We start from the raw sequence: 21,970 nt of genomic DNA on the forward strand, positions 1-21,970 counted from the left end.
TTTATCTGATTATAACAAACGTTTACAGACGCCACACTTTTAGTGGGGAAAAATCCTTTGGACATGCGCTGAACTCTGTAAAATACTGGAAACGACCAATGAAGAAGAAAGATTGAGTTCCGTTGTGAACAAGCAAGCTGCAGCATAGAGCGAGACGATCTTCTAAACGTGCTTTTATTATTGTTATGATTAAGTGCTTGTTCACTCGTCATTTTTATTTAATCCGTGCTTTTTTTCTTGGCGGAACGAAAAAGGGTTGGGGTAAGGCTGATACGTGCCAACAACAACAATTAGCCGTGGATGCAGTTAAAATCCATACGTCAATGCCGCACTGTCCATTAGATTAGATTAGATTCAACTTTATTGTCACTGCACATGTAGGTACAAGGCAACGAAATGCAGTTAGCATCTAACCAGAAGTGCAATAAGCAGTAAGTACAGAATAAAGGTCTATAGTATGTACAATAACTATACAGGTAAGTATTATGGACATAATTTCATTTCACCACCCTCTGCAGTGCCTTGCGGTCAGCCACTGAGCAGTTCCCATACCAGACTGAGATGCAACTCGTTATGATGCTCTCGATCGCACACCGGTAGAAGTTCACCAGGATGGATGAAGACAGCTGGTTCTTCTTCAGTGTCCTGAGGAAGAAAAGGCACTGGTGAGCCTTCTTGACCAGGCTGGAGGTGTTTGTGGCCCAGGACAGTTCCTCCGAGATGGTGGTTCCCAGGAACTTGAAGCTGGAAACACGTTCAACAACCATCCCGTTAATGTGTATGGGGTCATGAGTGCTTCCATTCTTCTTCCTGAAGTCCACAATGAGCTCCTTGGTCTTGTTGGTGTTAAGGAGCAGGTTATTGTCAGCGCACCATGTGGCCAGGTGCTGTACCTCTTCCCTGTAGGCAGTCTCATCGTTGTCACTGATGAGGCCAATCACTGTGGTGTCATCTGCAAACTTAATGATGGAGTTGGATCCATGCACAGGCTTGCAGTCGTGGGTGTAAAGGGAGTAGAGGAATGGGCTCAGCACACAGCCCTGTGGTACGCCAGTATTAAGTGTGATGGTGGTGGAGTGGGTATGACCTGACCGAACATGCTGAGGCCTGTTGGTCAGAAAGTCCATAATCCAGTTGCAGAGGGAGGTGTTGATTTCCAGGTCTCCAAGTTTAGTGGTCAGCTTGGAGGGAATGACGGTGTTAAATGCTGAGCTGAAGTCAACAAACAACATCCTAACATATGTGTTGTTATTGTCCAGGTGTGTGAGTGCAGAGTGCAGCACTGTGCATACTGCATCCTCTGTGCTTCTATTTCTGCGGTAGGCAAATTGGTGTGGGTCCAGTGTGGGTGGGAGGCAGTCTTTGAGGTGTGCTAGGACCAGTCGCTCGAAACACTTCATAATGATGGGTGTGAGTGCCACGGGGCGATAGTCATTCAGGCACGTTGGGGAGGAGTGTTTCGGTACTGGCACAATGGATGTGGACTTAAAACATGTTGGCACAGTTGCCTGGGAGAGGGACAGGTTGAAAATGTCTGTGAAGACCCCTGCAAGCTGCTCCACACATGCCCTAAGCACACGTCCAGGAATGCCATCCGGGCCAGCAGCCTTGCGTGCGTTGATCCGGCTCAGTGCAGTTTGGACATCTGAGGGGGTGAGTTTAAGGGGTTGGTGGTCTGCTGAGGGTGAGATTTTGGTGGCCGTCTCCTTGCTGTCGCTATTGAAGCGAGCATAAAAGTCATTTAGCTCGTTAAGGAAGGAGACGTCCGTGACTGTTGGTGTGGAGTTGCTTGACATGTAGTCACTGATGATCTGGATGCCCTGCCACATGCGTCGGGGTTCAGAGTTGGAAAAGTGGTGCTCTACCTTCAGCTTGTAGCAGTACTTGGCCTTTTTGATGCCCTTTTTCAGGTTAGCCCTGGATTTACTGTAGGTCTAAGCGTCATCTGACCTGAAAGCAGCGTTGCGGTCTTTCAGCAGGAGTCGAACCTCCTTGTTCATCCATGGCTTCTGATTAGGGTATGTTGTTATCTGTTTTTCTGTTGTTACACTGTCAATGGTGGAGTTGATGTGATCCAGTACAGAGGAGGTGTAGATATCAATGTCCGTGTGAGAGCCACAGGCAGCCTGTGAAGCAAACATGCTCCAGTCAGTGTGTTGAAACCTGTCTTGAAGTAAAGTGTCTGCTCCAGTTGGCCACACTTTGATGGTCTTCACTGATGGCTTCACACAGTTGATGAGGGGTGAATACTTAGGGGTGAGAAACAAAGAAAGGTGATCAGACTGTCCGAGGTGGGGGAGGGGGCTCGCGATGTAAGCTCCATTGATATTTGTATAAACATGGTCCAGAGTTTTGTCTCCTCTGGTGTGGCAGGAAACATGCTGGTGAAATTTGGGGAGTACTGTTTTTAATTTGCAGTGATTAAAATCACCGGCGACAATAAAAGCAGCCTCTGAGTGAGCAGTCTGTTGTTTACTAATGGCTGCATGAAGTTCGTTCAAAGCAAGCTTGGCATTAGCATCCGGTGCGATATAGACTGCTGTTATTATGGTGGAAGTGAACTCCCGTGGCAGATAAAAAGGTCTACATTTAACCATGAGAAACTCTAGGTTAGCTGAGCAGTGTCTTCCAACAATGACAGTGTTCGTACACCAAGCTTTGTTGACATAAATTCACAATCCACCACCTCTTGTCTTGCCGGAGTCATCTTTTTTTTTTTTTTTTTTTTTTTTTTAAACTTGTCCTGTCCAACAGCTGGGCAGACAGATGAGAGCTGAGGGCCTCTTGTGTTGGACATATTTTACTTTAACAAGAGGGCTTATTAATCTTCAGACAAACCAAAGGTATGTCTGAATAAACCCCTTTTGTAATTGAGGCCAAACTTTATTAATTTCAAACATGTTTGAAGATCTTTGGTGTTGGACCGGACGGAAAAGGAAAGAGGGGAAGAAGAGAGAGGGACGTTAGAGAGGGGGGGGGAAGGAGGGTGATAGTAGGAGGGGAAGGGGGATAAGACCATGAAGCAGCATAAAGCAACAAGTTTACTGGTTGTTAATCACCATGATAAGGCTGAAATGCAGTACAAAAAGGGCGGAGCCTGTCCACACACACATCCAAGTGTCAAACACACATGCTAGCTGCAAAAATGTCCATCTGTCGACATGTACACAAAAAATATAGTGCTCACACGCATACTTATGCCTTAAAACCAACTAGTGTGAAACATTTCACTCATTCAGTCACGCAAACCGCCAATGCAAAGGTGAGCCAACACCCGTGCTCAGGTGAGTGTTTATGTTCTTCTAAAATGGATGGTGGAACGTGAAAAGAAGGAGGAGGAGCGCCCAGCCATCCCCACCCCAAGACCCCCACCGCAGCAGCAGCGGCAGCCGGAAACCCCCCAACGCCACACAGAAACCGGCAGGGAACAACCGCCGCCCGGGCGACCAAGCCCGCCAACCAGGCCAGGGCCAGCAGGACCGCCGCAAGACCCCCAGAGCCAGAGAGCAGGGAAGCACGGAGGGAAAGAGAGGGCCGCCCCAGCCCAACCAGGAGAACAGCCCCCCCGCCGCGCCGGGAGAACCCAACGCAGGGCCCCACCGGAGAAGGACGCCCACAGCCCCAGACGAGCACCCCACCACCACCCAGGAGTTCTGGGCATCCCCCCGCCCCAACCCCAGGTACGAGCCAGGACCCCCCAAGGGAGACCCGCCCCGCACTCCAGGCAGCCATCCGCCCGGCCCATGGTTGGTCCAGGGAGGAGCAAGGCAGGGGCCCGCCGCCCCCGCCCAGGAGGGGGGGACCCCGGGGAAAAAAAAAAAGAGGGTCCACAAGGGGTGTTGTAAATATGGCCCGACCAGGCTCGGCCACAGTTGGAAATTTGGCAGGGCCCAGCGCTCAGGAGCAAGGACCAGAACCCAGGACACCAACACCCCCGGCTCAGATGTAATGTGAACCCCCCCACCGCGCGGAGAGAGCACCGCCGGGCCCAGGAAGCCGGCACCACGGGGACACGGCCGCCGTTGCAAGGGGCCCGTACCCCCCACCAGGGAAGAGGCAGGGGACAGATGGTCCCAGGTCCCACCTTCCTTGCAAATTGCCGGAGTCATCTGCCGTTCTATCTGCCCGGAGCATGTAGCGTCCTGCTAGCTCAATAGCATTGTCGGGTACGTCGTTGTGTAGCCATGTTTCTGTGAAAACCATGACATTGCAGTCCATGAGTCTCTTACTGTGGGTGATGCGGAGTCGTAACTCATCCATTTTGTTCACCAGTGACCACACATTATCGAGGAAGATGCTGGGTAAAGAGAGCCGGAACGGTGTTAGCTTTAGCTTGGCTCTTACGCTTCCGCGCTTCCCCCGCCTTTGTTTACGATCCCGACGCCGCCTGCGAGCACTTCCGCCCGGCCGGGTAGAGTGCGAAGCCTCGGTTGTTCTAGCGATCTCAGTAATGAGTCGAAGATTGGTGATAAAACTGCTGGTAAAGTCCTCACCGATATCCAAAAGCTCGTGTCAGGTGTATGATGTTAAAGCAAAGCTGTTCAGTACGAACAGACCCGAGATGAGCAGGAATAATACTGCAAAATTGCAAAAACTGGAGAGACGCTGAGCCTCGCGATGTGTTCGCGCCGCCATCACGTAGGTAATTTGCATCTTGTGCAGCTGAACGTAAATATGTGGGAGTAGCATCAGCCTTTATTTTGCCTGGACACAACTGGAAACATGAATTCACGTGATTGTTTACACGGTTTCTCAGGGCTGCGCTGCATTTCTCCATTCAAAATCCGCCTCCGTTAGCTTACAAACAGTCACAAAGCTGCTCCTCTGCTCAAAGACCCGGTTCTCCCAGGAGACCCGGTTGTCCCAGGATACCCGGTGCTCCCAGCAGCGCTGGTTGTCCAGAGGACGGACTACGGGCCAAAGACTTCCGCGGAGCGCACACTGTAAAAAAGCACCTTCCCCTGCCCGCAAACTCGAAGCTAAGAGTCCGGCTGCTCTGCTCAGAGACACGCTTCGTGCGGGTGGAGCTGGCGGCCGGTCCTGTTAGCGCTCCAAAGCCTTCTCTGGAGCGCCACACCTTCTACGCATGACCTAAACCAGCGCAGAAGTGACCCCCAATCAGAATAAACTGTTTACATGCACCATGATCGGATCTTCATTACCCATCTATCTTGATCGGAAAGAAATTTTGATCCATATAAGTCTGATAGGGACAGAGTATTCCGAACGCCGTGTTTACGTGACGCATTTTTGTTCTGATCAGCCGTTTACTCCGATTACTTTTGTCCATGTAACCGCAGCTACTGATGATATTATTGTCATTCTCTGGTTCTTTAGACTCGTGTTTTATTGTAAATATTCTTTGTAAATACCTTTATCACTATTATTGTTGTGTTGTATTGTGTTGTAAATGTAATTGTTGCCATAAGACAGCGGATGAAATTTAGTTCCTGCGCTAATTCTGGCATATTTACGTTGAAGCATTGATTAACCGCTGTCCTAATTCAACTAAATAAAATGAATGCATATTTTTCATCAGTTAGGATATCAACTCCTGGCAAACATTGTGGCAATATAGGTCACTGTGTCCAGCTGAATGAGGTTTTCTGATGTAACAACAGAACAAACATATTTGCAGCTAAAGCTGAAGGCCACAGCAGAAGTTTTCTGTGAGTCTCATATAGCAAACGCCTGACAGGTCCAACAATGCTCTGAATGTCATGTGAATGCCCTGAACAAACATGCAAGACATAGTGAACCGCAGAAAAGATCTAATTTTTATATAGTATAACGTCTGAATGCAGCTGTTTTGTTCTGTGTGACTTAAATGAACTGCTACTTTCCAGCCGGAGACTCTGAACCTTGGCTGAAAAAAATGTTGTTTTTAAACTCTATTTGAGTCTTTTTTTATGTACCTCTGCACAGTATGTGGATATTATGAATGTGTTTCGTTGTTTGCAGGTACGACAGATATCGAGTACCAGAGGTGCTGGAGGAAAGTGAAGCGCTTTCTCTTCTTTAAGAAAGTAAAAACCGTCTGTGAAAAGCTGAAGAAAACGCTGTCCTCCAGCTCCCGTGAGTGAAAATTCTCCCGCTTCAAATCCACGAGTTGAATGAATTCAAGCCACCTGACGGCCGTCTGCCTTCAGACAGCAGTGGGGAGAAGCTGCGCATTAAGGTGAAGACGTTTGGAGGAGATCCGTCCTTCCTCAATGTTCTTTCTGAGCTGAATCTGGAGACTCCAGAAGTAAACGGAGAGACCTACAACAACTGGGCGTCTTCTGTTAAAGACTTTCCTGACGTCATAGATCAGAAGGTAACAGACTTTTCTCTAAATTCACATGTTTTTCCTCGTTAATCCTCGCGTTATGATATTTTATCTTGTGCAAAAAGCATGAACTTTGGTGATGTGGGCAGATCCTTCTGTGGTTTTCTGGTTCTCATCCCTTCACTCCTGCCATTCTGGATGAAGGACTAAACACGTTTTACAGAACAGGCCTTTTCTGAATATAAATGACAAATTTGTCATGTTTTTTTTTTTACCGAATCAAAGTTTCAAGCTGTTCATGAAGATAAGTTTATGAATCTTTTGTGACAGAGTGGAGATGTGTGAATGTGAAAGTCACCCAGCAGTAATGCCACACTAATCACAGGAAGACTTTAGCTTAAATTTAGCTAAAGGTTTGTGTGACAAACTGAGTGTGACTCTAACCTCACTGGTCTGCATTTATGTCCGAGGCTGCAGACGTTAAATAAATCAAATCAAAGTAGATGAAAAAACTTCTCTGAAATTTGACCTCTTATCTCGCTATGACTCTCAGCTTGTGCTCTTATTTTGAAAAATCAGAATCACAGCAAAGGTCACCGTCTGAAAGTTTAATCAAATGTACAAAATTCACTATTAATCGTATAAAAACTCAAGGGAGTGCACTGATGAAGAATGAAGGCGTTTATGTTCTACAGAAATGAGGCTGGAATATGAAAATGGATCAGTTGGTCATCTTTTTCTGCGCTCACATTTGAGTATCAACGGTCGGATCTGATGCCTCCTTCTGCGCTAAATATGGCATGTAGGGGTTTACACTGTAAAAATTACCTGTCCGTCCTGGGGGAGGATCCCTCCTTCATGTGGACACACCTGAGGTTTCTTCTGTTTTTCCGGAATCCGGAAAGTTTTTCCTTACCGCGAAGGAAGGTCTAAGGGCAGGGATTGCCAATTTAGTTTAGTCTATTTAGTTTAGTTTATCAATTAGCCATTGAATTCTATGACTTTGTGTTCTTTATGATGCATGTTTATTATACAATTCCCAGTATGAAGCCCATAGAGACGACTGTTGTTGTAATATCGGGCTACATAAATAAAATTGAAATCAATTAATTACTTAATAGACTTTACACAGAAATCAAAAAACTATAATCTTTGTCTAAATCAACGGATTTACAGTTGATAGAAGACAAAATGACTGACCTGGTAGCTCAGTTTAAAATTTCAAAACTTATTTTCACCTGTTTTGTTGGATGATTTATCTTTACTACTCAAGTCAAAATTCTCTATATAAGTGATTTGTCTTCAAAAATAGTTTTATTTGCACTTAACAGATGGTCATTGTTATCTGTCACGTCTAATACGTTAAATTAACTACACATTTGGCCAACATATTTGTAAGGAATGAGAGTTTTGCAGAGTAGTAAGCCTGGCAGAGGCTATAGCTGAAAAAAAAACCCCATCATTCAGCACTCCAAAACATCAGGAACCAAACATACATCTCTAAGCCGTCTGACAGGGTCAGACTGGATTTAACATTTCTGTTAGGATCAGGTGGGGGTCAGGCCTCCAGAATCGTCTTATGGTTCAACAAAAGAGTCTTTGTTCACTTCGATCCACATTTACTCCTAATGCATCTGTTGTTGGAGCTCTGTCAATCACAGGACCATCGTCGTCTTTTCTCTCTGCACCACTGACCGCACTTTGAGATTTTTAAATCAAAAAAAGTCCCAACGTTTATTCTGTTTTAGACTTTCAACTTTGTCCTTAACAGAATGATTGACAGGTCTCGTGAGGAGATGTGGGCTGTCTGCGGGTGGTCTGTCTGAAGGTTTAATGAAGGCTGAGGGACTGATTAAGGTGTTTCTGTGGCAGCTGCGGCCTCTCCACGAGCTGGTGAAGGAGGTGCATTGTGCAGCTTTGAAGAAGCTCCACTTAAAGATGGCGACGGAGGAATACCTCGCCGAGCAGCATCCCTGTCACTGCCGGCCCTGCCAGAACAACGGCCGGCCGCTGCTGACGGGCAGCGTGTGCCGCTGCGTTTGCCGGCCCGGAACCTCAGGATCTGCCTGCCAGACGGGGAGTGTGATCGGAGAGCAACCGGGTAAAAGGCCGCAATCTGAGAATGAGCTCGCCGTGGATCTCTGTGATAAACGTCTAGATCAGGAATGAGACGGTTCACTTCTCCGAAAGGTGTCATCCATGGCAGCTGGAGCTGCTGGTCATCCTGGAGTTCATGCTCTGAAGGTCAAAGATCAAGGAGTCGCAGCTGCAACAACCCAGCCCCCCGCAACGGGGGCCACAGCTGTATTGGGCCGGCGGCGGAGCAGAAGTCCTGTGAGGAACCCGGCATCCTCCACTTACAGTGAGAACCTGTTAGTCTTTATCATTAACCGTATATAAGAACGTATATAAGAACTAAGGACTGAGCGAGTGTGACGTCATCAATAGAAAATGACTTGCTTCAGGGTCCAACCAAATGAAGTCAATTTAGTTGCCATTTTTTTCACAATACGGATGTCGCCATGTTGGAACCAGATGACGTCAGTAAACAGTGATTGGTCTGAGTCAGTGTTTCTATGGCAACCACTCTCACTAAACAGGAGTGGGCTTGTTAGAAGTCCACACCCCCTACCACTTGAAAGCGGGCTACACGAAATCTGTCAATCAAATGTTTCAAATGTTAGACCACCGACTGCTTTTATGGAGACATCAGATTGGTCAGTTTATAACTTGAACAGCTTGCACTACAGAAAACATGTCATGAGAACACAAAGAGGATTATAAATAACATGTTAAAAAAGGTATCAGAGCCAGAATGGTTATTCTGACCAAAAGTAACAGCTGTTTATTTCTCTGTAGAAGTCCATGGGATTTTGGCTTCTTGGAACCAGCGGGTACTTCCTGTTGGGAATGCCGGTTTGGGGGGAGGGGTCACTCAGTCCAGTTTTCATCTACAGTCAATAGTTGTTATGGAATAGGATGAGGGAACAAGCAAGTTTTACCCTCAGAGGTTCAGAACTGACAACAAAACGACCATCGGGATCTTTCAAGGATCTAGATTCTCATGAACACGTGTCATTTGTGTGTCTTTGATCAAGGGTAGGATGTGTGGGATTCATTTTTTTCTTCTCTGTGGATTGTTTTCTGACAGAATGATGGCGCCCCAGTGCTTCGGTCTTTCCATCGCTCCACCAAAAACATGCGGACCTCCTCCAGGCCTCAGGAATGGATTTGTTACGGTAAAGTGGGCCCTTTGGACAAAGTTCCGACCCTCTGACTGTTTTGAAGACTTAACAGTTTCTGTCTGTCTTTGTTTGAAAGAATCCCAAAGATTTTTATTTAGTCGGTCAGAGAGTGGAGTACTCCTGCATCGAGGGATTTTACCTGAGCGGTGACGCTGTGGCCACGTGTGCGGATGATCAGACATGGCGCACTGGGGCAAAGCTTTGCAAAAGTAAGCATCAACTCTCATCTGAAGCTCAGACTCAAATCAAAAAATAAATCTGCCTTCAATTTAGAATGAGGAAGACGAGGCTAAAGTCCTTTGTTGTTGTTGAAGGGCAGGTTTGTTCTTTACAAAGATCAGTGGATTGCATTTGAAGCGACACTCGGATATCTGATACCAGACATGCACAGACACACGGCACCTGAATGCTACATATTAGGGTTCCTGCTTCTGAGGGTTAGACGCATGGAGAAAGGTTGTATTCAAATGGTGAAAATCGTGGATCCTTCAGATAGAAACATTTAGCAGGAAATGTGATGAAGCAGCTGTCAAAACATAAAAGTTCAAAGTGGATGTGAGCTGATGACCATCTCTCACTCCAGGTTCCACATGTGGGACTCCTCCAGTCAAAGGTTTGGTCCTAGCCACGCCCTCAAAGGCAGTCTACCAAATAGGAGAGAGCGTGTCCCTGTCCTGTCCAGAGGGGTCGGTGCTGAGCAGTGAGGAGTCCACCATTATGTGCACCCCCAGTCTGCAGTGGTCTCCTTCTCCTGGCGACATCCACTGTGAAGCAGGTACACAAGCTCCGGCTGGAATATGTGAAATAACCACATGCTGTCCATTTTTGGGCCCACAGGTTAAAAAAGGTGTTGACCATGAAGATTACCGTAGATCTTTTCTTTTAGCTGGCCTGACGTCTTCTTTACCTCCTCTGTTGATCCACAGGGAACTGCTTTGAGAAAAAAATTGTTTTATTTTAGGATCAGGTTACAGAAGAAAGCTGGAGAGCTTTTATTTGCAGCTTTCTTATCTAACAAATTGAGTGTCAGTTAAAGATCTACTCTGATGAAAATGGTGTGTTTCACGTTCTTGTAGACTTTTTCTCAGGATGGTGGACATTTATAGACAAAATGAAGCTTAAAACTGCTTCTCTGCATATTTTTTTATTTTTTATTGCTCCGCTCCAACTTTCAACTCAGAGGTGAATTTCTGTTGAACTCCTGCAGAAACTATGTCCTAGAAAACGACACAGATTTTTTTGTTTTAGTCTGAAAATGTTATCATCATCATTTAAAGTTCACTAAGGACCCTTTGAAAATAGATCAGAATCAGAATCAGAGATACTTTATTGATCCCACACGTGGGAAATTTGTTTGTCACCATAGCAACTGACAGCAGAGGGAAAAAAAGACTTAGAATTAAGTAAAAAAAAGCAAGAACAAGAAAATGTAGCATAAATACAGACATCAAGGTATTATAATTTAAAACGCTATTTACAGAACAGTGCAAGTAAAAAGATGTGCAAAAGAAATGTGCAAAATAGAAAACAACTAAATAAAGAGATAATAAAAAAAAAATGAAAAAGAAATGTGCAAAGGTTATCTTTTGCATTGTGTGTTGTTGTACAGGGTTATTGCATTGGGTATGAATGACTTATGGTACCGGGCAGTTTTGGAGGGGAGCTGTTTGAGCCTCCTAGAGAAGGAGCTCCGCTGTTTGTTCAGAAGAGGGTGGAGAGGATGCTCAGGGTTGTCCATGATTGAAAGGAGTCTGTTCAGGGACCTCCTCTCCATCACTGCTTCAAAGGTGTCCTGTTTGCAGCCAATGACAGAACCCGCCTTCCTGATCACCTTGTTCAGTCTGTTGGTGTCACTGACTGCAATGCTGCTTCCCGAGCAGACCAAAAGATCAAATGATGAGCAGAGCAGGAGTTTGTGTGAAAATGACTCCATTATTAATGCAGATTTGATTGACATATTCAGCCGTGTCCTGTCCTCCATGTTTTTCCTTTCAGTGCCCCTCCTTCTCGCTCCTCCAGCTCCCCCAAAGTGTAAAGTGTGGGAGAACGTAGGAGAACGTGGATGTGTTTGTAAAATGACTTTTCATTGTCTGTGAGCATCGTCTCTCTGAGCATTTTAGATAAAGAAAACATAACGGTGTCTGTCTTCATGGTCTTTTATAATAAATCTTCATCCTTTAGGACTTCTCTAACGCTGTGTGCCAAGGTTGGCTCCAGACACATGCTGCTAGGACTCTGTAGGCTTGGAGCTCTGCGCTGTTTGGGGCGGAACTTCACAGTGGTCAGAGACCAAGACTGTGATTGGCCAGAGGAGACATTCACTTCCTGCGAAAACTGCCAACCGGGGACAGTGTGTGAGGGTAGGAGGCGGGAACTCATTTAAACCTCTATTTATGACTTCTAAACCACATTTGTGATCAGTATGATCGTGTCCACCATTCAGAGGGAAGATGTTTGTGCCAGGAGGCATCAAAATGCCCTGCAGACTCCGCCCCCGTGTGTGTCAGCTCTGGCGAAGATGGCGTCCGGGTGACCATGACAGAGTGTGAGGTGGGGGCCAAGCGGTGCGCTGGGGAGCGTCTCCACGTTTTGGACATAGATGCTTGTCCGGCTTGAGGAGATCTGTTAGCAGAAACTGATTTGCACATTATTGTTGAATTTTTCCAAACTTTCTGGATCAAACTGCTTTTTGGTGTTTCTTTTTTAAATCTTTCTGTCACCTTGATGTTTTTGTTCCTTTTAAAATAAAATAATACAGAGTTATGAGTGTCTTGATGTGTTTCTGTTAAACGTGAGTGTTGCAAACACCAGCAGGTCATGTTGATGTGACAGAAATAACGCATCAGTGGAAAAAATCAAATGCCAAACAATAAAATCAGAGAAACTATGAAACCAAGTGTCTCTTCATTTGGATGGATGGATGAAATGTGGTCACTGTGCTCACATTTGGGTCGTTTGTGCTTATTTTGAATCAAGTGTGACATCTGTAGTAAGTAAGTAAATCTATATTTTAAAGCACTTTTCGCAGAGAACGACTCACAAAGTGCTTCACAAAGTTAAATCAGTATAAAATCAGAGAAAGAACACAGAATGGCACAGGGAGCCTAAAGCAGGTAAAACACACTCAGGCATAGAAGTAAACAAACAAATTACAGTGAACACAAGTAAAAGTCTGGTTTGGAACACAGAAGATTCTTATCGGAGGACCTCAAGGAGCGTGCAGGAGTTTGGGGAGTGAGGAGGTTAAAAGTGTAGTTTGGGGCTTGTCCAAGCACGGCTCTAAAATCAAAAAACAATAACTTAGAATGTATTCTAAATTTAATAGGAAGCCCATGTGGAATAGCTGGAAAAGGGCCTTTAAAAGGCTCATCTGAACGTAATTTTTGAAGTTGGAGATGCTTGACCTCTTTTCCAAGGGGCTGTCTCCATTTTCAGCATTGTCTTTAGCACACAGCTTTACTGACTGGATGTTTTCCACAACAATCAGAAGAGATTCTGATGGGGAAAAAAATAACTTAAAATAAAGATGTTGCCTGTTTCAATTACGATAAACTTCTTCAAGTCACCTGGACTTAAGTTTGTTAGGTTGAAGAAAACTTTGCCTCTGATCCAAGAGATTTTTCTCTGTGTAATGCCTGTAGCACAAACACACTATGGTTTCACAACTAACATGCAGGAAGAGTTACTTACCAGGAAAGGAGTGCAGTTGTGTCTTGCAGTGACTTGTGGGACGTCATGAACATGAAACGTGCGGCTGCCGTGCTTCTGGTAAGTGTGTCATGAAATATTTGTGGGAATAATTCAAGCTACACACGTGTGGGTGATTCTCTCCTATGGTGCCCGAATGCCACACTAGTTGTTAGTGAGATCCAAGTTCTGGCTGCTTACTGACCGTGTGCAAATGGTTTACATGCGGAATGTGCACGGGACACGCAAGTGCCCGTGAGACACCCACACAAACTATGCTCTGTCTAGTATCCTCCTCTTTAGCCATCGGCTGCACACAAAGAAAACCAATCTTTGCCCTATGAGCACCATCAGGCTCTGTGTGCAGCGCGCTGGATTCAGAGGGGGGGGGGGGGGGGGGGATCTGTTCAACATGCCTCCATCTCACCTACTTTCCCCTCACATACCCTTCTGTGACCCCCGCATGCCCGTTGAAAAAAACAAGCATTTTTGTCTTATAGGCTCACCAGTTGGTAAGTGATCTGGAAGCAAGCGGCCCCAGAGTTTACCTCTGCAGACAGGCCGTATCTACCCCTAAGTGCAGTTGTGACTGAGGCGTTAAAAGGGTATATCTGGGAGATGTTATAGCAGAAACATAAGGAAAAAGTGAGATGAGACACAACGCATGCGGAAACATTTGTGTTGCAAACCCAAAAATATTTCTTGAAAGCAAAAACCAAAAACAAATTCGAAAGCAAATATTTAATATTTTCATTAGCAACTTAGAAAGTTTTGTGTGCAACGTTGTGGCATAAATATTACTCCATAGAAGCAAACCAAATTCAAGACGGAATAAAAAGGAAAGTGCAGAAGAAAGGGCTAAAGGTCATGGAAACAAACAATAAACTGATCACCATGGAGATGTTATTTATGAAGCAACTTTTGATTTATTTGAACACATGAGCCAGAAAATAAAGACTAATTGGAAATAAAACAAAGACCTCTATTGTAAAACCATATGGATGCAATTATTAATGAACCACAATAAATGACAAACTACTATGAAACTAGCTTAAAACACACATTTTTATTAAAAAAGTTTGATTGAGTTTGACGTTTCCATTTCAGACTTGACTGCTGTAAAACGCCTTGTTTTCCAGCACAACACCTGTGAGTGCAGGGCGCCGCGTACACGTGTGCACGCTCCTCCTGCACAGCTCTGATGCTGTAAATCGTCTCAAATATTCAATTGTTGAGTACACGAAGGCTGCAAAATGCTTATGCCATAAATCGGCAAACCTTTGAGCTTTGAGGTGAGTTTATTTACAGATAAAATGTGATAAAAAGTGGAGGAGATATTTGTCGGCACAGACGTTCTGCAGAGGAGCTTCAGAGGAATCATCTGCTGGCACAGGCGCCTTCACTAACAATCTCAAATGCTCTGTTGTTACACCTGATGAGGCCCATCTGACAGAGGTTCACGGAGAGGGTGCTTTGGCTCACCGACATCCTCACGCAGAACATCTGCCCTTCATATCCGGCACACTCACGAGGCTTTTTGCAGGAACACTGCTTTGTAGCTGAGGAAAGATGAAGACAGTTTTTTTTTTAGGGAAAATGAGGCTCAGATCTTCATCTGTGAGGTCGCCTGCCTTCGCTAAAGAAAACGGACTCACCTGAGCAGGTCTCCCAGTCGTAGCAGGTGTCCGGTCCACAGGGAGTGTGAACGGAGCTCTTCGAGCACATCTGGGCTCTGAACTTTGCCTGCTCTAGTTTGGACGAATCTTCTGGATCACATGCACCCTCGCTGACAAAGAACAGTGGGTCGCCGTGGCAACGGCCGGCGTAGAAGGAGCAGAGGGACATTGAAACAGAGAAGCCGAGGTCTACATTCAGCACACAGAGAGCATCGGGTTCAGATCTGTGCAGAAACACACACAGGAAAAAAGACAATTCAGTTAAAAGATGCTTTTCTATCTGCGTATTCTTACATTTTGGTGGATAAAACAGTCATTAGAGATGTTTCTAAAATGATATTTTGAAGATTTGAGTTCTGAAGTTCTAACATTACTGTTATTTCAACCAACATCTTTGCTGTGTTTAATTCACATATGACTCACTTTCAATTGTTTCTTGTAAAATAAATGTCCCTCTGTCATCAAGAGAGTTTACCTTTCTGAAACATTAAAACAGCTCATCAATCTAAGGAAGTTCTGAAAGGCCACAAAGTCAACCTCGGATCAGACTGCAGCCACAACTCTCCTGGCGGGACCGTTGGCATGGAGCAACCCCCCCCCACTTCTCATCATCCATAGCTTAAAGCTATCTTAGCTTATAGCCCCAACTTAACATTAACGGTGCAGAAAAAAAATGGCGAGCAATACTGGAGCTTTGCATTCGTACAAAATATAAACGTACCACTTTTGATTTTGCTCCCATTTGTCATGAGATGAACTCAAAAGATCTGAAACATTTTTTTTTACAAAGCAACCATTTATCTTAAATATTGTTCACAAATCTGTCTAGATCTGTGTCAGTGTGCACCTACTTGCTGAGATAATCCACCCCCATCTGTATTCATGTTCAGTGGGAATTAAAAAAAACAACAACAATTTTCTCAGAGTTGTAAAGGAGTTTGGATTCAGTCGTGAAGATTCCCTTTTTTTATTATATTGTTAGATCTTTGAGAACTTTGTGGGTTTTTTTTGGGTCAGACCTGACAAAAGAGAAGAAATAAAGAGAACAGATGCCTCAAACCTGAAAGCATGAAATGTGTTTTTTTCTTTGAATGAGAAGGTATTCTGAGGAAAGTTGGAAAGATTTTTTTGTCAACCATTTTCCCCCAAAACCTAGATGTTGCACCTAAAATATTGCAAACCCTACATGTAAAATCTGTACAAACTAAGACGCTTCTGCTTCTTTCAGGATAAAAATGGTTAAATATGGTTGAAATGCTGTAAATGTAAATGACTTGCTTCTGAGCTCAGGCGCACTCCAAATGAGATCTTGAGCTCATTTGATCCTTATCTGGTGAAATTAGGTCAAAATAAACACATGAACTGGAAAAGATTCTGTGTGTTTATGTGTGAAGAGGAGGATGAAAACAGGGAGGAGGAAGAGAAGGACAAAGATGAAGAACCAGGTGGAAAATTTGGCAGGAAGGAGGCCTTTTGCTGTTAAACTCTGAGTTTTCACCACATGTTCTAGTCAGAAATTCTGTTTGGACTCATAATTGTTTTGGTGAATTTAGTCTAGGAAGTCTTTATAGACTGTTCTCCTCTCTGAAGTTGACCTCTGGGGCTGGGATGAACACTCCAGAAGTCAAAGACTCTTAAACAGAAGTAACTATCACAGCGGGTGTTTGACAGACTGAGGGACTCACAAGCAGCTTTCTCGATCCTCACACACACATCTGGATCCCTGCTGCTTCTGCCCCGGGCCACACGGACCACCAGGACCCACCGGAACCACTGCAGGTGGAAAACAAAGCCGTTCTTCGACTGGCCTCATAACCACAGGAACTTTTAACTGAGAAAAATCCATAAGGACCAAAAACCCAAAGGACAGCAGTGAACCGCACCGTCGGTGCAGCGCAGGTCAGCGGGTACCGGCGGCTCCCAGGTCAGACTGCTGGTGCATTTGTAGAAGCCCTGAGGCAGCGGCGTCAAACCAGGCTCTTTACAGTTCAAACCCACAGACTCCCCAACTTTGTAGGCCTCGCTGATGGGGAACAGCGTCATGGTGTCAGGGATTTGAGGAGGATCACAGTAGTTCCCTAAAAAAAAGACCACATTTAAGATTTTCTTACAAAAAAATATATGTATATTTATGTATTTTTTTTCTGTTAAAGATGAAGTTGATAACAGAATGGAAACTACTGTATTTAAAAGGGCATATCTAAATTCACTAGCATGTTGAATTATGATGAAAAACCAAAAGAAATACAAAAATCAGAAATATTTGATGGACTTCCTTAAGTCTCACCAAATGTTTCTCACCAAATGTTGCACATTTGGTGAGAAACGATTACACAACCCCATATGTTAAAGAAACGTCATTTAAAAAAAGCAAATTACAAAAGCTATAATGTTTGATAGTGAAGGACACATTTTTTTTTAAAACTAAATAACCTAAAAAAAAAAAAATATATAGTTCCTGTTTAATAAAAAATAAAAAATAAATGAAAAACTCATGAAACTAAAAATTCCTGTGACGCCTCAGAAATGGTGAGAACAACATAACAGATTTGCTGAAGTGGATTCTAAACCATTTACCTAAACTGTAAAAGGATGAAGAACAGTACAGATATTCTCAAATCCCACCCCGATCATCTTTAGACCTATTTATAAAACGTTCTCAGTGTTTTTTTTATTACGATCATGCTGTTTTTAGCCAAAATAGAAAAAAAAACTTTTGTTTTGCAGAGCGGCATGAGTTCATTTGAAATGTATCTCTACGGGACTGTTCCCTACAGGAGATACATGGGTGCTCCCGTCACCCATAACTGAGAGCTCTCTGTTTACACTCTCTCCCGCTAGCTTACAGCCCCTCAAAACCCCTAAGCTAACATTAGCGGTGCTGCAAAAATAGTGATCAATATTATAGCTATCCAGCCGTCCAGTTCTGATCCAGATTCCAGTTCAGACCAGGAAAACAAAGACGTTCATGGATCTGTAGGTCTGCAGGTGGAGGATCAGAATGGAGCAGAGCAGGGAGACTTCGGCCCGACCATTTCAATTTCTAACTTACGATTGAGAGCTTTTTCAAACAGCATTTTTTCATCTGCTCCTGTTTCACAATAATTTGAATAAAGAAATACTCAGATGTTTTGTTTTAATCTTAATTTTCTTTACATATGTCGTCCATCATGAGAAGAATCCTACAAGAACTTGTTAAAAACACCAAAAACAGCATTTTCATCAGAGTGGATCTTGAAAAGCAAAGAGCAATTGAAAGAATCCACTATCAACTGAACTGTTGAAATGGTTAATGGCTAGATTACAGGATTTGAGGCTTTATCCATTCATATTCTATAAGTAAACAACAGATCAATAATTTAAAAATGTTAAAATATTAAAAATCATAGAAACCACAAGGAGGAATCTCTGGAAAAATGTGGATGTTTCCATCCGTCAGAAGATGCTTCTGGTTTCTAAGTGCATGTCTGAATTCCCGCCCTAACCCCTACCTACTAAAAAACTAGATAGTGCGGCTCTATGTAGAGCCCTGGATTTTAAAGCAATTCAGACATCTTGCTTGCTACTTTTTCTTTAATTGGCGGATATGACATCATCAATTTCACGAAGTTAAAATCTAATTAATATGAGCGTTTTGTGACGATTATTTATGAGTCCACCATCTTCTAAAGATAAAAACAGTGATGGTTTATTAAAGAAATACGTTTAAATAAAAAAGATTTGGTAAAAATTGTTCAGACGCAATGCATTGTGGTCTTTATTAGCCAAACTAGTAAGCATCGATGGACACTGGTTTTTCACAAAGACTTCTGGGAAATTTCTAGGGCACTGGATTTTGGAATTGTAGATTCAGACAGCTCTAAAAAATGGTGAACGCACTATATAGTGAGTAGGGAAGGATTTGGGACACAACCTTAAGTCTTCAAAAAGAATATAGGAACTTGACTCACGGTAACACCTCCCACTTGGTGGAGACCAGCTTCCATCAGAACGACAGTTGATGAACTGAAAACCTTCCAGCTCAAATCCTGTGAAACACCTGAACTCCTCATCCTCACCAACATCGTAGTACGGTTTGGCTATCTAAGCAGAGGATCAGTAGAATACAAACAAAAACCCAAATGAACAGAACCAGAGCAGATCAGAAACCCTCCCTACAATGTGTTTACCCTGAGGAAACTATTGGGGGGTCTCTGAGGTCTCAGACAGCCCTTCACACCGGGGGGCAGCTCGTCCCTCCAGCCCACAGTGAAATCGTCATCATTGTCACAGGAGTCTTGCCTGAAGGAGAAAATAGCCTCTGATCATCCACAAAGAAGCCAACATGTTCATAAAAAGTGTTTGGGTAAACTTTGACCTCACACATCCAGACGTACAGATGTGAACTGAAAAAAAACGGGGTTCGAGTCCTGTTCTAACGGTACATGCAGAACTAAAATGCTGGTGCAGTAGATGAAGCCGGTCTTCCTACTTTTCAAACAGGGAGACGTGGCATGGCTCCACCTGTTTGTCTGGACCCTGACATGGTTCTCCTCCTTTTAGCGGAGAGGGATTGTCACACCGCCTACTCCGACTTCTCCTCATGGTGACTCCACAGCTGCTCCATGGCCCCCAGCAGCTCCAGTATCCGTCCACCGCCTCTGTTGACACAGCAAACCAGGGGTCCACTGATCGCCTTTAACAGAAACTTGATGTTTGTGCTTAAAGTTGGTAATGCTTCAGAACTTTAACTCCTCCACAGTCCAGAGGTCAGTACCAGAACACATGTAGGCAGCATAACTCAGCATAATTCAGTGAATAGTTGTTTTCATAAGGGAACGTATCAGCTCATTCTTTAGGGAACCAAGCTTCTGATTGAAAGTCAGAGCCTAGAAAAGTATCTCCAGATCCAAACCTGATGTGAAGTCAGGAGCCCGTTTCTCACAGTTGGTACCAAAGGTCCCAGTCTGACAAACACACTTGCATTCTGTCCCGGACAGAACCGGCCTGGCGTTGTTAGGACAGGGGGCACACTTGCATGTGTCAAACTCCTGCAGGTACTGCAGGAGCGCCTTCCTCAGGTGCCTCCTCTTCGTGGCTGCACAGGGGATTCCTCGCACCAGCTCTATTAGTGGACGCAGCTACGACAAACCATGAGGTTAACTTTTTGCCGTGGGAACAGAAACTTAGATTGAGCCGAGGGTTTACCTTATAATCAACCACAGCAGGGTTGTGAAGTACAGACTTTGCCCAGTTCTTGTAGGAAGTTCGGTCCGGGGCAGGTCCCTGTCTCTCCCAGGCCAGGGCTGCTGCCTCTCTGGCTTGACCTCCTTTCACCATGGAGAAGGACTTCTCTGATGACTGAATGTATGAGCCTGGGCAGTATGGAAACGACCCTTTGATAAACACCAGTCAAAAAAATAAAAGCTTGGGCAGAAAGGTAGTGGAGTTGTTTTGTAGAAACCTGAATATTTTTCTGTCATTCGGTTGTTGCGGCAGCGGGTCACACTACTGTGTTCAGTGTAGAGGATGACCGTCCAGGTGGTCTCCTTGAACAGGCAACCTTGGACATGTTCCTCCGTTTCACCTAGTATTAGTAAAGATACAGTAGCATAAAAGTTAGAGATTTAAATTTTTTCAGGCCCCTGACCAGTATGGATGGATCTCCAGGAGAGTAAATGTAATATGTCATTTGTGTAAATAACTATCAAAGGAGCAAAAAGACATCTGGCAGCAGAATCTTAGAGGGTCAGCACTTCAAATCTGAACTGGATCTAGATTCTAGGGTGGTACTGGAACTCCGAGGAATGAATTTACAAGTTTAAACAGGCATCCTTGAAAAAAGAGGTTCACTCTCAATGGACCTGCCATGTGTGAATAAATATTTAGAAAACTGCAACAAACCAGCCTGTCCCAGTAGGTTTCTATGCCTGATTGTCCCTTTAACGCCAGAACATTCTTTCGACTACCGTAGTTCTTCAGCTTTTATGGAATCAAATCCAAATCACATCAACAAATCATCTGACACAAAAACGTTTTAAAGATCACAACAACCCAAAAAGCAAAACAAACATTTTATAAAACAGCAATACATTTCAGAAAACAACACAAAATTCCAGAAACTAAACTGTAAAAAATAAACAAAAAGTTTTTTGGAAAACAAAAGTAATTTCTAGAAAATCAAGTTAAAACAAAACACAATGAGAAACTGGGACAGGTAGGTGTAATTGGACAACGCTGATTGGATGGTGATATCAATTGCTTCATGCCAAATAACTGTCAGATGAAATGACAAACGTCATCATCCATTCAGACCAAAAGTTTAAATAGTTTAGAAATCGCCTTAAAAGAAACTACCCCCCAATAATTCATTATGTACAAGCTACTTATACTTTTAAAATACAATTCAACTGCATTTCCTGTAATTAAAATATCCCTTCACTTAAAAGATTACTGCCTCAGTGTTGTCCGGTCCGAAAAATGACTTTTGGGTCAAATTAGAGCAGGTGTGGAAAACAGGGCTGTGTTCCGGCTTCTTTTGCAACTTACTCTCATTTGGCATGTTCTAATTGGCTGGACCAGGGCTGCTCATTCCTGGTCCTTGAGATCTACCACCGTGCCTGTTTTCCAGCTCCCCCTGCACTGCTTGCTGCTGATTACCTGAACCAGGTATATTCATTGAGTCAGAATGTGGAGACATCTGACTGAGCTAGTCAGCAGCTAGCAGGACTTGGAGATCTGGAAAACAGGCCGGGTGGTAGATCTCAGGGACCAGGAATGAGCAGCCCTGGGCTGGATACATCTTATCCAGGTAATTAGCTGTGAGCAGGAAAATGGTATCTAGAGGTCTCCAACCCTGAGCTTCAGTGGTTGGGTAACGTGGACCTCCAGTTGGAGGGTCACGGATTTCATAGATGGAAGACAATGTTCGGTCCACTCCCTACTCCACTGTGGAGCTGCTCCAATGCCACAGGTGGACCTGTGGTGGTGATGGGCAGCTCCCAGTTTGGAAATGTATATAAATAAAATAATGATTATTTTTGCAATCACGAACCCTAACCCTATTTAGAAAAATGTGTTCCTTTTGTGATGAATAACTGAAAAATAACAGATTT

General features: G+C 44.1%; 2 protein-coding genes across 5 annotated transcripts in view; one reads left to right on the forward strand and one right to left on the reverse strand.

Moving 5' to 3' along the window:
• LOC101174608 (complement component C7) overlaps positions 1-12,405 on the forward strand; it is a 28,089-nt gene extending 15,684 nt beyond the window's left edge. For both annotated transcript variants that reach the window (XM_004075128.4, XM_011482100.3), the window contains exons 9-18: positions 5,962-6,075; positions 6,150-6,316; positions 8,141-8,369; positions 8,459-8,630; positions 9,420-9,507; positions 9,590-9,722; positions 10,097-10,288; positions 11,509-11,605; positions 11,695-11,873; positions 11,957-12,405. In XM_004075128.4, coding sequence (XP_004075176.1) covers positions 5,962-6,075; positions 6,150-6,316; positions 8,141-8,369; positions 8,459-8,630; positions 9,420-9,507; positions 9,590-9,722; positions 10,097-10,288; positions 11,509-11,605; positions 11,695-11,873; positions 11,957-12,129 — 1,544 coding nt within the window. In that variant the 3' untranslated portion in view covers positions 12,130-12,405. The remainder of the gene's footprint in view (positions 1-5,961; positions 6,076-6,149; positions 6,317-8,140; positions 8,370-8,458; positions 8,631-9,419; positions 9,508-9,589; positions 9,723-10,096; positions 10,289-11,508; positions 11,606-11,694; positions 11,874-11,956) is intronic.
• Positions 12,406-14,247: 1,842 nt separating this feature from the next.
• Positions 14,248-21,970, reverse strand: part of c6 (complement C6) — a 31,736-nt gene continuing 24,013 nt past the window's right edge. For all 3 annotated transcript variants that reach the window (XM_020707901.2, XM_004075139.3, XM_011482101.3), the window contains 10 exons: positions 20,320-20,442; positions 20,064-20,230; positions 19,771-19,996; positions 19,348-19,516; positions 19,046-19,157; positions 18,827-18,959; positions 16,760-16,954; positions 16,562-16,649; positions 14,856-15,100; positions 14,248-14,759 (listed from right to left, as the gene is read on the reverse strand). In XM_020707901.2, coding sequence (XP_020563560.1) covers positions 14,578-14,759; positions 14,856-15,100; positions 16,562-16,649; positions 16,760-16,954; positions 18,827-18,959; positions 19,046-19,157; positions 19,348-19,516; positions 19,771-19,996; positions 20,064-20,230; positions 20,320-20,442 — 1,640 coding nt within the window. In that variant the 3' untranslated portion in view covers positions 14,248-14,577. The remainder of the gene's footprint in view (positions 14,760-14,855; positions 15,101-16,561; positions 16,650-16,759; positions 16,955-18,826; positions 18,960-19,045; positions 19,158-19,347; positions 19,517-19,770; positions 19,997-20,063; positions 20,231-20,319; positions 20,443-21,970) is intronic.

This window comes from Oryzias latipes, chromosome 12 (genome assembly GCF_002234675.1).
Source record: "Oryzias latipes chromosome 12, ASM223467v1".
NCBI classification, from domain to species: Eukaryota; Metazoa; Chordata; class Actinopteri; order Beloniformes; family Adrianichthyidae; genus Oryzias; species Oryzias latipes.